We start from the raw sequence: 12,274 nt of genomic DNA, 5'->3' as shown, positions 1-12,274 counted from the left end.
TAAAATCCATTCATTTTGTCTGAGTTTTTCGTTTGAAAGGCAAACAAAAAGAGACTGCTGTTTCTAAAATTAAAAGCATCTTAGAAAATCAATGCGAGGTCACTTCTCCCATAAAATGCGTTAACAAGTTTGAAATGTTTCGAAATATTTTTGGAAAATAGGGAAAGTGAATCTCAAAGAGAAGTTCGTTGAATAGAAAATTCACTTCGCAATTTGGAAGTTATTTTAGGAAGAAACATCCAAAATGCTCTTGGTTCCTCGAAAATAGAGAAATTCACAAAATGGGAATTTCGTTAAATAGAAGTCCTACTGTATATCAATAAGTTGTGATAGAAAAAATTCATCTTACTATACTTTAATAAAAGATTCGTAAGAATATGTGTTTACATCAGACCGCATATAAGTATTTATCGAAACGAATCCAGTTCATTCTATGTAAGATCATTTATATTTCTTGAACGCGTCTGTTCGGAAACTTTAATGGCTTTTCCTATACATAAACGTTGCAAGAGAACAATTGAAAAATCATTGTATTTTCTACAAAAGTTCATTACTGGTAAAGACAAATTATACAATCATTAAGAACAGATAATTTTATCCTAAATTGTTGATCTTTTACACAATATTTCATCAATGAACTCAGCATTATTCATACGGTCGTTCTTGGCCAATGAATGGGGCCCAAATGTATTGCACTGCGATTATTGCAGAAAGTATTGAGACTATTCTTGCGAGAATTGAGTCATAAGAATGAATTGAACTTTACAAATTTATGAAATCAATTATAACCTAGTGTAGTTGTCAGGATAAAATCCTTTAATTATCATCAAAAGTTTTAGTAATGACAGAAACTTTTTCTACAAAAGAAATTTTTCCTCATTTCAAAAGCATTTTCAGCTGAGGACGGGAAAAATTAGTGTATTACGTTGTAACCATTTAAAATTATTTTTATCATTGTCATATTTACGATTAATTTAATTATATAATTAAAATCAAGTACTTTTATTTTGTTTTTTTTAATAACCGTGGTTGAACAACAGACCCAATTTTATGGGTTTACGACTCCTCATGTTCAACTTTTAACTTTGAAACCAATCCAGAAGACAAGGGAACTCCTGGATCGAGCATTGGAAGAAATTTGCCTTCGAGGAGGACTTTTTAATAGAGCTCACCCGCATTTACGTTATACGGAGAGGACGACCACGAGAAACTCCCACTGTTAGCCTGACGGCAATGAGACTCTAACCCATGATCCGTCTACCACTGGGGATATTTCACGTCAGCACTGTGGTTGGTGCAAGCCGGATGTGGAATTCGTATCAACTGGGATTCGAACCAGGTTCGAATCATTGAAAGGCGAACGCTCTATCCCTTGAGCTATCGTGGCTCTAATATCAAGTATTATAATTATTAATAAGTATAAAGTATTAATAAATTTTTCTCGAATATCTAAATATTTTCTTTTCCATAATTGATATAAAAACACTTGCTTACCTTTAAGGGTTGGTATGCATAGTGCAATGCATTCAAGGAAGAATTTAAATATTTAATATCATTTTATTATACAGAAGTTTTATGAATTAAAAATTAAGCTACGTTTGTAGCGTGGAATTAGTTTATGAAACTAGTGGCTGGTGTAAAAAGGAATGGTAAGTAAAAATAACGTAAAGTTAAACAAAAAAAAAAGAAGGAAAAATTAGAAATGAAGTTGTATATTCTTCTTTCCTTGCGTAAGTGAAACTTATCAGTACGATTCTACCTCTGCTGAAAGTAAATCTTTTCTCCCAAAATCTTTTTTCCTCAGTCTTAAGTAGCAGGAGAAGTTTTCGTGAGAACAAATCATTCTCCGTCGTTCTTTTTTTTTCTTCTTCTTTCTCCTTACCTCCAAACTATTCCTGCTTCTTATTTACATTCTTTCTTTTTTTTTTACCAAAAAAGAAAAATGTTTGATAAAGTTGAGATGGAAGATAAAAACTAAATGTTACTATCTGTACTCAAACATTGCGCTGCTTTTACTTTCCTACACACAAATGATTTTTTCATGGTTATTCCTGCCCAGCAAAAATTCATACAACACACTAAACATTAAATTTGCCTCTCAGCGAGGTTTTTATTTCCGAACATGAATCATAACTTCTTTATGCAAATATATTTATGTGATTATGTCTTGGTATAATGTTTGAAATACAGTAATTAGGGACTTATTATTCTTTAAAAACACAGGCGCATGAGGCACTTAAGCATTGTATTTCCATTTTTTTTTAAAATTTCTTTCATAAAAATTTTAGTTTCCCCAACATCCATCGAAATTGAGTTTTGATTCATATGAATTTAACAATGTTTCTGTGATGTTATCTTGGAATAATGTTTCAGTTAATTACCTACCTTGTTATTCCAACAAAATATAAATTGCAAAATCTCTTAAACATTGTATCTTCATTTCAGAAAGATTTTTAATTTCCCAAGCATGTATCGCAGCTTCGATGCTCTTCCGAATGTCTTTCTGTCATTATTTTGAAAATATGCTTAAAGTAAAATTATTCGCCAAAACACGGAACAAAACATGGCCAAATTATTGGACGCACTATAAGATTCTATGTAAAATCTTAATTATCAGGTGATACTCTATACAGCTTTATTGGTTTTATTTGACTGTTTGTACTTGTTTACGTTCGTGTATCAAAGGGTTAAATTAGACGATATATTATATAAATATAGACTATTTATTATATCAGATATTATATTACTATATTATAATAATTAGACTAAATTTTATTAGACGCACTGTAGTATTTAAATAATTGCATGTTCTGCACGAGTTTATAGGCATTACTTTTATATTTAAGCACACATGTAATGCGTTTTTATTCATGAAATTTTTTATATACTTCCTGTGTGCATTTATTTTTAACGTATTGCATTACATTGTCAACCAATGAATACTCAAATATAAAGAAGTGTAAACCGATTTCAGTTGCGTAAAAGCACTAAAGTTGTGGAGTATCACCTGATAATTAAGATTTTACATAGAATCGTACAATGCGTCTAATAATTTGCCCAGAGACTGTAATAGTAATATACAAATTATAAGAAACCACCATATAACGCCGATAGTACGTTACAATAAAGAAAGTGTAAAAAAGGGATTCATAAGTAATGGCTGACAAAGAAGTAAAACTACCCACAATAATTCTGTATGTCACTCAGTGCCGTAACCAAATAGTTATGACACAAAAGAAACCGCAAGTGGATGATTTTTTACGCGGTGGGCCACCTGGAATATGGGTTTGCTGGAATAGGCTAAGAACTTTCAATCGCCTCTACCCCCATCTCTAGATTACAGTAACGATTCTAAGATGATGGACGTGTTAGAAGACGTTACTGTACTCGTGAACCCAGATTTAGAACACCGAATGAAGACAGATAGTTAGCAACAACTGACTAAAGAAGGAGCACGGCGTTCACCCAGTCCCCTGTCGGCTATCTACAGTCACCGGTACCAAAGTTTCGAAGCAAACCATCTACAGACGCTTGGAAAAAATTGGCATAGATGCGCGCATGTTTATCAGATGAGTTTCACTCACTGTCCCCACTTATTATCCTGGAGAAGAAAACATACTTTACGGATATCATTTTATGACCGTCGTTAAACAGCCGACCCAATTTTCGGGTTTGCAACTACTCATGTTCAACTACATGGAATTGTCATTTTGAACCCAATCCGGAAGACAAGGGAACTTCTGGATCAAATATTGGGAGGAAAGCCACGAGAACCTCCTCCGATTAGCCTAACGGCAAGAGGACTCTCACCCACGACCCGCCTCTGACTGATTTTGCACTGAACTGATATTTCGCTTTAAAAAAAAGTTCATTAAAGAAGAAAACAAAAAATAAACTTTCTATTCGATTTGGGGGGCGCCTCTAATCAGGGGGCCCAGGGCAGCAGCCCCGTATGTCCCTGTCTTAGTCTGGCTCTGAATGTCACAGCCATAAATAAAGTGAAAGGTTAACCATGTTTTGAATATTATCCCTTATATGGCCATAGTGTTAAATAGAACCGTTTGTAATTTTTTTGGAATTCATTTGTTGTTTGTTTCGTTAAAAGTTAGATTGAAAGAATGTGTTGCATTCAAAACTCAAGTATAATAAGATTGGATGGTGCGTTTTTTCAAGTTTCGGCGTAAAAATCAGTCGGAAGTAGTAAACCGGAAGTTTTATGACGAATTTTAACCTGTAGCGCCATCTGCGTTTAGCTTCACACGGTTAACCAACCAAAATTAAATTTCGAAAAATAAGCCTCTTTGCGAAATCGTCTGTATTTCCGGTTCCTGTTTCTGTCTTCCTTGACGGTATTTAGGTAGGTCATTTGAATGACTCCTTTAAATTGATCCCTTCAACCTAATTTTAAATATCTTTAATATTTTAATCGAAAGGGTAAATTATGGCTGAAACACCTTTAACCGAAACTGAAGCATACAAGCTATTGAAAGGTTATTTTGACAATAATAAGAAAACCCTTATTTTGAAGGATTTGTTTGCTGCCGATCCTGACAGATTTAATAAATATAGGTTTGTATAGCTTATTTAAGATTATAGTCAGTTGCTATGTTAGCTTTAAATTTAGTTGAAAAGTCTAGCATTCTTTAAATTAATTCTTTGTCCTTCTTAGCCTTACTTTACTTACTCCTGCCCCTGGAGAAATACTCCTTGATTTTTCAAAAAATCTGATCGATGACAAAGTTTTCAAGCTTTTAATCGACTTGGTAACGTGCTTTTAATTTACTTTTGAGTCTTTTAGTTTATTCAAGCATTATTATTAATTTTTAAAAACAATTGTTTCAGGCAAAGCAAAGAAATGTGGAACAATTCCGAGATGCGATGTTTAAGGGTGAAAAGATTAATTTTACTGAAGATCGTGCTGTTTTACATATTGCATTACGAAACAGAAATAATCTTCCCATTTTAGTAGACGGAAAAGATGTAAGTTTTTAATTTTGGAATTTTACTAAATTTTGTGTTTTAATTTATCTTTAAAAACATTATAGTTATTTATCTTTAAACATTACAGATTCCAATGGTATTTTGAACTGCTAGTTTAACTCTTAATAATTGTCGAGCAAAATAAATTGTTTTATTGCATTGTACTCCCTGTACATTTTTCTACACACCTTCTTAATTGATAATTTGTAAGGCTAGTAGTTTTTGCACCGCAAAAAAAAATAATAATAATAACATAAAGTTGAAATTTCAAACAGTATAGCTGTAATGATTTTTTAATGTAGAAAATTGATTTATTATTTCTTGATAATTCTGATATGTATTTGTGATGTGCTGTTATTTATTTTTATGTATTAGTTTCTAGAATGTATAATAATCAGAATAAGTTTAAGAGCTTAGTATTAACATTTTGCTTATGGTTGGTACAATAGGCAGGCCAGAATAACAAACAAAGCACTGTACTCAAAAGATTAAGAGCAAAACAATAAAGTTTTTAAGGTGGTAAAACTTCATTTTTAGAATTTTTTTAAAAATTATTCCAGTTACAGTTTAGAATAAGAAATTTTGTTTCTCCAATAATCGTTTTTTCTTCATTTACATGTGCAGCATGAAATCTTTTGTGGGCAAACCTTGAAACGGGCGACATTTCAGTACAGTGATCTGTTGTACCAATTACAATCGCCAAGGTGCCAACTAGATTTTAAACTTGCAATTTTTTAAAAAAAAACAAAAAACATGTAGATATTTGCCAGGGGATGGTTACAAGTTATACATTTTGAGTTGGTTGATTTTTTAGTTTTTCACGGGCCACTGAAGTTACCAAGACTTGGCAATTGATCTGGCACAGATCAGGATACGGAAATCTCCCCTTGAAACTTAAGCCTTTGCATTTTATAAAACTTAAGTGCATATTTCTGGAACTGCTCAATATTAATAATTTGAAATAATTTTAATACTTTTATACAGCAATACGCACTTATGTATTTATTATTTATAAATATGCACTTATGGATTTATTGTTATTTATTACAATAATTGTATTATTAAAAGTATAATAAATAAAATCCAACAAACTTATCAATTATGCTTTACTTTTGGGATTGTAACATTAATGTGCTAAAATTAATCGAATCATGTTACGTAAATCTTCTACTGCACATCTTTTTATTATTAGTTTGAGTCAGAGTGTTATCAATTTTAAACAGTGGAATTATAAAGATTGTTACACTCAAATCAAAAATTATTTAACTGAAAGATCCCAAAAAAGATGTTTGTTTTAAGAGGGAGAATTGATACAGGGTTGCACAAGTTTTATTGCCGGTTCTATTTGTATAGTTAATTCTGACCATTTTACATGATTACCAATGCAATTCTCTTAAAAAAAATTGTTTTTTAAAATTCTTATTTAATTTTCGGTTCTTATAAAAAAACTCAAATATTTTTCACCAAAGAGGTGAAGGGTTCATTTTAGCAATAGCAGGAAAAGTTTAATATTAATATCACCTTAGAATACTGAGTAGATATTTTATTTATTATTTTAATTACAAACCTTGAGTCAACACAATTTGATGTAAAATTTAATTTCAACGTAAGTTTGATGTAAAAAAACTGTAAAGACAACTGCCCAGCCTTCCCTTTGATCCCATGAAATGCACCCTTTTTGTAAAAATAAACCACCATTTCTTAAAAAGATTGCTTTTGTTTTATTCATATTCCATTTTGAAAAAAATTAATTCACTTTTTAAATAACAATTACACACTGGTCAAATTATCTGTGTTTATAGGTTTAATTCTGATTGCTATTACAAATATTTACTTTGTTGGGATAACTCTTAACCGGTTAAAGTTCTATGATAAATTACAATAAACAAATACTTCCTTTTTTTTATAAAAAATAATTTACCTTTTAAAGGTTTATGTGCTCATAATTTTCAGTTTAAATTATAGAAAAAAAGCTTTGAAGTTATTTATAAATTTATCATTTTCTTAGTTTACTTTTCTTTAAAAAAAAAGCATGCAGATTGCCTTTTAGTATGCCTGTAATTATTTTTACAATTCACAAATTTTTCTCTTAATCTGATAATGAGAGAGAATTACTTTTTGAATTTTACTCATAAGATAGTTTAAAAATTTTTGAGGATAAAATTCAGTTTGTACATAATAGGATGTTTTGATAAATTTTTACAGTCTTAAGTTATTACAGTTTTTCAAATTTTTACAGTGTTACCCTTTCAAAACTCAGACTGCCCTTTTCAGAGGGGAGCCACCTTGTCCTTTTTTCATTCTTAGGGAGATCTCTGTGTTACAGTCAAAACTTGCTATAGTGAAGTCCCGGATATAGTGAAAGAAATGTTCGCTCCCGTGCCTTGCTACACACGTATAATGTTATTTTTTGTGGATATAGTGAACCAAAACAAGAGAAAACGTTAGATATTATAAACTTTTTTCTGTCTTCGGCTGATTTGTTTTCTTTAGTTTTTTGTAATAATTTTGAAGTTTCTATTTCAAAATAAATATGTATACCGGTTTTTAAAACCATCTACGGCATGGAATATAGCAATAAGCATTTTTCTTTTTTGCTTCTTTATTGAATAGCATTATTAAGTTGGTTCAGCATTCAAAGAAGCCGTAATCTGGACAAATGCTTGAAATCAAAGACGATGAACTTGTTAAGTGATTTGGTGAGATTACTTTTATGTGCTTGAATGGTTTAAAGGTTTAAAACCCGGAATAACATAAATTCAGGAAAAATTATGAGAGAGTCTGGAAGAGTTTCCATATCTGATGTTGAGGATTGCGCATCAGCTAAAGATTACTATTTTTTTTTGTATGCAAGGCGAAGAGTAATAAAAAATAAAATGTAACACATTTTTGTTACTACATATTATTTTTCAGTCAATTCTATTCATTTTATTGGTCATTTATTTAAATAATGGGTAATAAAAGGGGAGAGCTTGGAAAGATTAATTAAAATTGTTTGCAGAACGGTAGTGAACCGAATTTTCGGTCCCTTGATGGTCCACTATATATATTNCCTGCGGCCCGCGGGCCAAATGCGACCCATCAACTGTTGATGTGTGGCCCGCTGGAACTTCTGAGCGCAACGAAAAAATTCTTTTAGTTTGTTTTTTGTTTAAACAATATAAATTTTCTTAAATTAAAATAGTTAATTCAAATTTATATTACTCTAAGTGGCCTATATTTTTTGCACTTTTATTCTGTATGCTTCTTTTTGGTTCGAATTTATTTCCCCCCTAATATTTATGTATACCTATATATATTTGATAAATTAATTATCGAGAAAAATGTAAAAAGTTTTTTGAAAAAAGTATCTGTTTCTTTTAGTTTTAAATAAATTCAAATGATTAAAAGCCTTTAATTTTTTGCTGATATGTTATTAAGTTTACTCATAAAAATAATAAGTACTTAGAACACTAACATTTAGATAAAATTCATCATATTTGCCGCTAACATGACTAAATATGTGTGCGACCCTTCGCTAATCTACCTGCTGTGCAAGTGGCCCTTCACTCAAAAAGGTTGTGCACCCCTAGTATATACATACAAAAAGGGAGAGAACCCTAATCCCACTATTGAGATACTTCTACGATCATTGTCACTCGAATAAAATTTGGAAGTTATTTTATTGACCATTCTGTTCTGTAACAAATAGTCCTTAACACTGATTTATATATATTTTTTTATCTACAAGTTTTTTTTAAAACTTTTATGTTATACTTTCTATGGAGAAAACAAACAATTGACAATAAAAGAATAAATTAAATTTATTAGTTTTGAATAGAAGTTCTATGTCTTTGATAAATTTTTTTTTAATAACAGTATGCATTGCTTAAAACAATATACTTTTTTCTTTATGCTTGATCTTCAATTTCTTCCTGTTGCTAACTTTGATGTTCTTTCTTTAAAAATGAATTGTGCTTATATGCCAGATTTAAAAAAGAAACAATTGAATGCCAAGTTTGCTTCAGATTTTTTTTTTAAAAACTACATAAATATCAAAAAATCTCTTTATTCAACAAAATTATAGTAGTTTAATANTTTTTTTTTTTTTTTTTTTTTTACAAAAGCTTTAGACAAATTAATCAATTTGATATCAACAATATCCTTGTGTGTGTTTATTTTTAACTGGGTTGTATCTAATTACACCAACGTTAGATTTTAAAGCACAATAAATACTATAATTGCTTCATATAAAGGATTTTGATTTGTTTCCTATCCACATTAAATATTATATCGTCACGTTCAAACATCATGAAATGAGTATAGATGAGTTTAAAAACAAGTTTTTTAGTCGAATCAATGTGTTTGAAACCAGTAACACAAAAAGATGGTCATTGACTAATGCCATGAACTTTTTTTTTTGTTGATTATCTACACAATCCAATAAGTTTTTTTTTAATTCTTACATTTTTAAATGAAAAACTTATTTTGTTTAATTTATTTTGCATAAGTTTGATTTGCACACTATATTTTTAGCATAATATTTTCTTATTAACTGCAAGAAAGATATTTTTATTCAGCCTGCGCTTGAATTCTTTTCAAGAGAACTTATTACGTTACAAGAACTGTTTCTGTTATTTTATTTTGGTCTTTTAAGTATCAAGTCGAGTTGTTTTGATGTTGTTCAGTCTGATATTAGAAGAAAAAATAAAAATAAAAATTCAGCTATAGCTTTATCAACATAATTAGTAATTATATAGTACATTAGTTTGGACATTAGTCATATCATTTCTTTCTTTCTTTTTGGGCAATTTTATCAATTTACAAATGTTGTATTTGCAAAGTTTAAGAAAATTTTAAAATTTGTGAGAAAAATTTTTTGAATTAATGAATTGTTTGAAATTGGACTCCAATTCAAACAAGCCATTCATTTGAATAAATGTAAATAAGTTCCAATGAGTGTAAATGATTTTACTTTTAAAAGTCTGCAAATATGAACTTTCAAAATGATGGGAATGCTATAATAACTTTTCTTTTTTTTTCTTTGTAAAAGTAAAAATTTGTTTGTTGTCTGAATTGAGCAAAAAAAATTTTTAATTTAAGGTTATGCCTGAAGTGAATGCTGTTTTAAATCATATGAGAGAGTTTTCAGAGAGTGTTAGAAGTGGACAATGGAAGGGTTACACTGGTAAAGCAATAACAGATGTGGTCAACATTGGTATCGGTGGATCAGATTTGGTAAATAAAAGAAATTTTTATATCTTCTTCAACAAGCAAAAAAAAAATCAGTATGCTTTTATATGTACAGTACAGAACCCGTTATCCGGAAATCAGAAAACCGGAAAACCAAAAATCCAGAACGAAATTCGATAAATTTTCTCGCCATTTTTAAAAAAAAACTTTTTTTTCCTCATAAGATTTTACGATTTTTCTTTCTTTTTTAAAAGATGTTTACCTTACCATCATTTTAAGATTGTTTCCAAATATTTTTTTTTTTAATTGGGTTTAACAATAAAAAAACGTCTTTTTGTAGCGATTCAGAAAAACGGAAAAATCAGTTATCCGGAATAGCGATGGTCTCGAACGTTCCGGATAATCGGTTTCCTACTGTAATTGCAACTGAATATTTTTTTTTCATAGAAATTCATTTTCTATAGAAATTCAGTCAAATAATTTTAATGACAAGTTTTCACAGGGTTGCCACTCCACAGGAAGAATAGGGAAAATCTGGAAAATACAGGGAATTTTAAAAAATTACCAAGAATAACAGGGAATTTTGAGTTTTTCTTTAGAAACTACTAAAATACAGGGAATTTTATTTCTTTTTTTCGTCTCTTAAAAAACGGTAACCAAAGTGTAATCTATAGAATATTTAAGGATGATATTCCAGCTATATTAAACTAGTTCATTTACTATAACATTATTTGTTTTAAGTACGTTCTGCTGTTCCTTTTTTTCAGCAATTATAACTAGTAGTATAGTTTTCCCAATATAGCTCTTGTCTATAATACATACATATTATATCTTGTGTATAATATGTACAGGAAAAACACAGAGAATTTTTTTTCCAGATTTGAGTGGCAATCTTGTTTCAGCATTATTATAAACTAGCTGTATTGCAGGTATTTAAAGTGCAGTTCATTGTTTTGTGTTTATTCATAAATTTTACTTTGTATGTGTTGTATAACTTGCAAGTATTAATTAAACTGGATATTAATGTAACTGTTTAAATGCATTGACAAATTATTTACTAATTATCTTTTTGATCGATAAATTAAATAGCTAAAAAAATCTTAAAGCCTCTTAGATAAGATAAGTTTTAAGTATCATAAGTCATAAAATATCACTATTAAAAGAATTATCTCTTTTAAAAAAATATGTTTTAGTTTCAGTATGTAATAAATTAAAAACTTTTTCTCGGAATTAAATTTAATTCTCTCAAGAAATATTGTTGCATCATAAGTTGAAATGATTTCAAATAGTAATAGTCATTCCATCCATGCATGTAAGATTTTACTATCCATGCTGTTTCATATGCTTTCTAGGATAATTTTGTATACTTAAAGACAGCATGTAAACTTACTCTAAAAGAAATTTGTTTGATTTTTAGAACTTCTTATTTTTTCCAAAACAACTACTAATCCTCCAATTAGACCATTACAGAAAAATATAACTGTCATACTCATTAGCAAAACTTTTTTTAGAATAGTTTATGTTGATGCTTTAATACTTGTTAACACAGAAAAATTTCTCTTGTCTTTTAATTTTTTGTAGTGTAAATTACTTTTTTAATTATAAACATAAAACCATTATATGGTTTATGTGACTCTAGCATTTTATTTTATAAGAGATTGATAACCTGTGATGTTTGATGTTTACAACTTGAGATAGTGGTGTGACAATATATGAGTTTGGTTTGATTCTAGAACATATGTATCCCAAGTAGCACATACATGATATCGGCAAAGCAGTGCAAATATAAAAATGTCTATTGATTATAGTGTTCACAGTAACTTTAGTTTTTACATTTGAGTTGAGTTTTGATTAAGATTTTCACTAAAATTTGGTTGTCTCTAAAAGCAATAGGCTAAAAAAAGTAAAATTTTATTTTATTTTTAAAAAAAATAATAAAATAATGAATTTAATTAAAATATGCTTAATGCACAAAATATTGCAGCAAAACTATTATTTTACTTAGAAAGTGTCTTGACTTTTGTAATAAGTCTCTATAAAATTAAAAATTTGAATTGTTTTTTTTTATTAAGCATTAAAAGAAATAATTAAAGAAAAAATAATTAAAGAAAATTTTAAGGAT

General features: G+C 29.2%; 1 protein-coding gene across 1 annotated transcript in view; it reads left to right on the top strand.

Annotated features, from left to right (window-relative positions):
* Positions 1-4,238: 4,238 nt before the first annotated feature.
* Positions 4,239-12,274, top strand: part of LOC107457122 (glucose-6-phosphate isomerase) — a 39,994-nt gene continuing 31,958 nt past the window's right edge. Inside the window, exons 1-4 of the mRNA XM_043052754.2 lie at positions 4,239-4,569; positions 4,670-4,763; positions 4,843-4,980; positions 10,063-10,197. Of these exons, the coding sequence (XP_042908688.1) occupies positions 4,442-4,569; positions 4,670-4,763; positions 4,843-4,980; positions 10,063-10,197 (495 nt within the window). The 5' untranslated portion in view covers positions 4,239-4,441. The remainder of the gene's footprint in view (positions 4,570-4,669; positions 4,764-4,842; positions 4,981-10,062; positions 10,198-12,274) is intronic.

Source organism: Parasteatoda tepidariorum, chromosome 10 (assembly GCF_043381705.1).
Source record: "Parasteatoda tepidariorum isolate YZ-2023 chromosome 10, CAS_Ptep_4.0, whole genome shotgun sequence".
In the NCBI taxonomy this organism is placed as follows: domain Eukaryota; kingdom Metazoa; phylum Arthropoda; class Arachnida; order Araneae; family Theridiidae; genus Parasteatoda; species Parasteatoda tepidariorum.
Note: the sequence above shows the minus strand (reverse complement) of the source record. Positions and strands in the feature narration are given on the sequence as shown.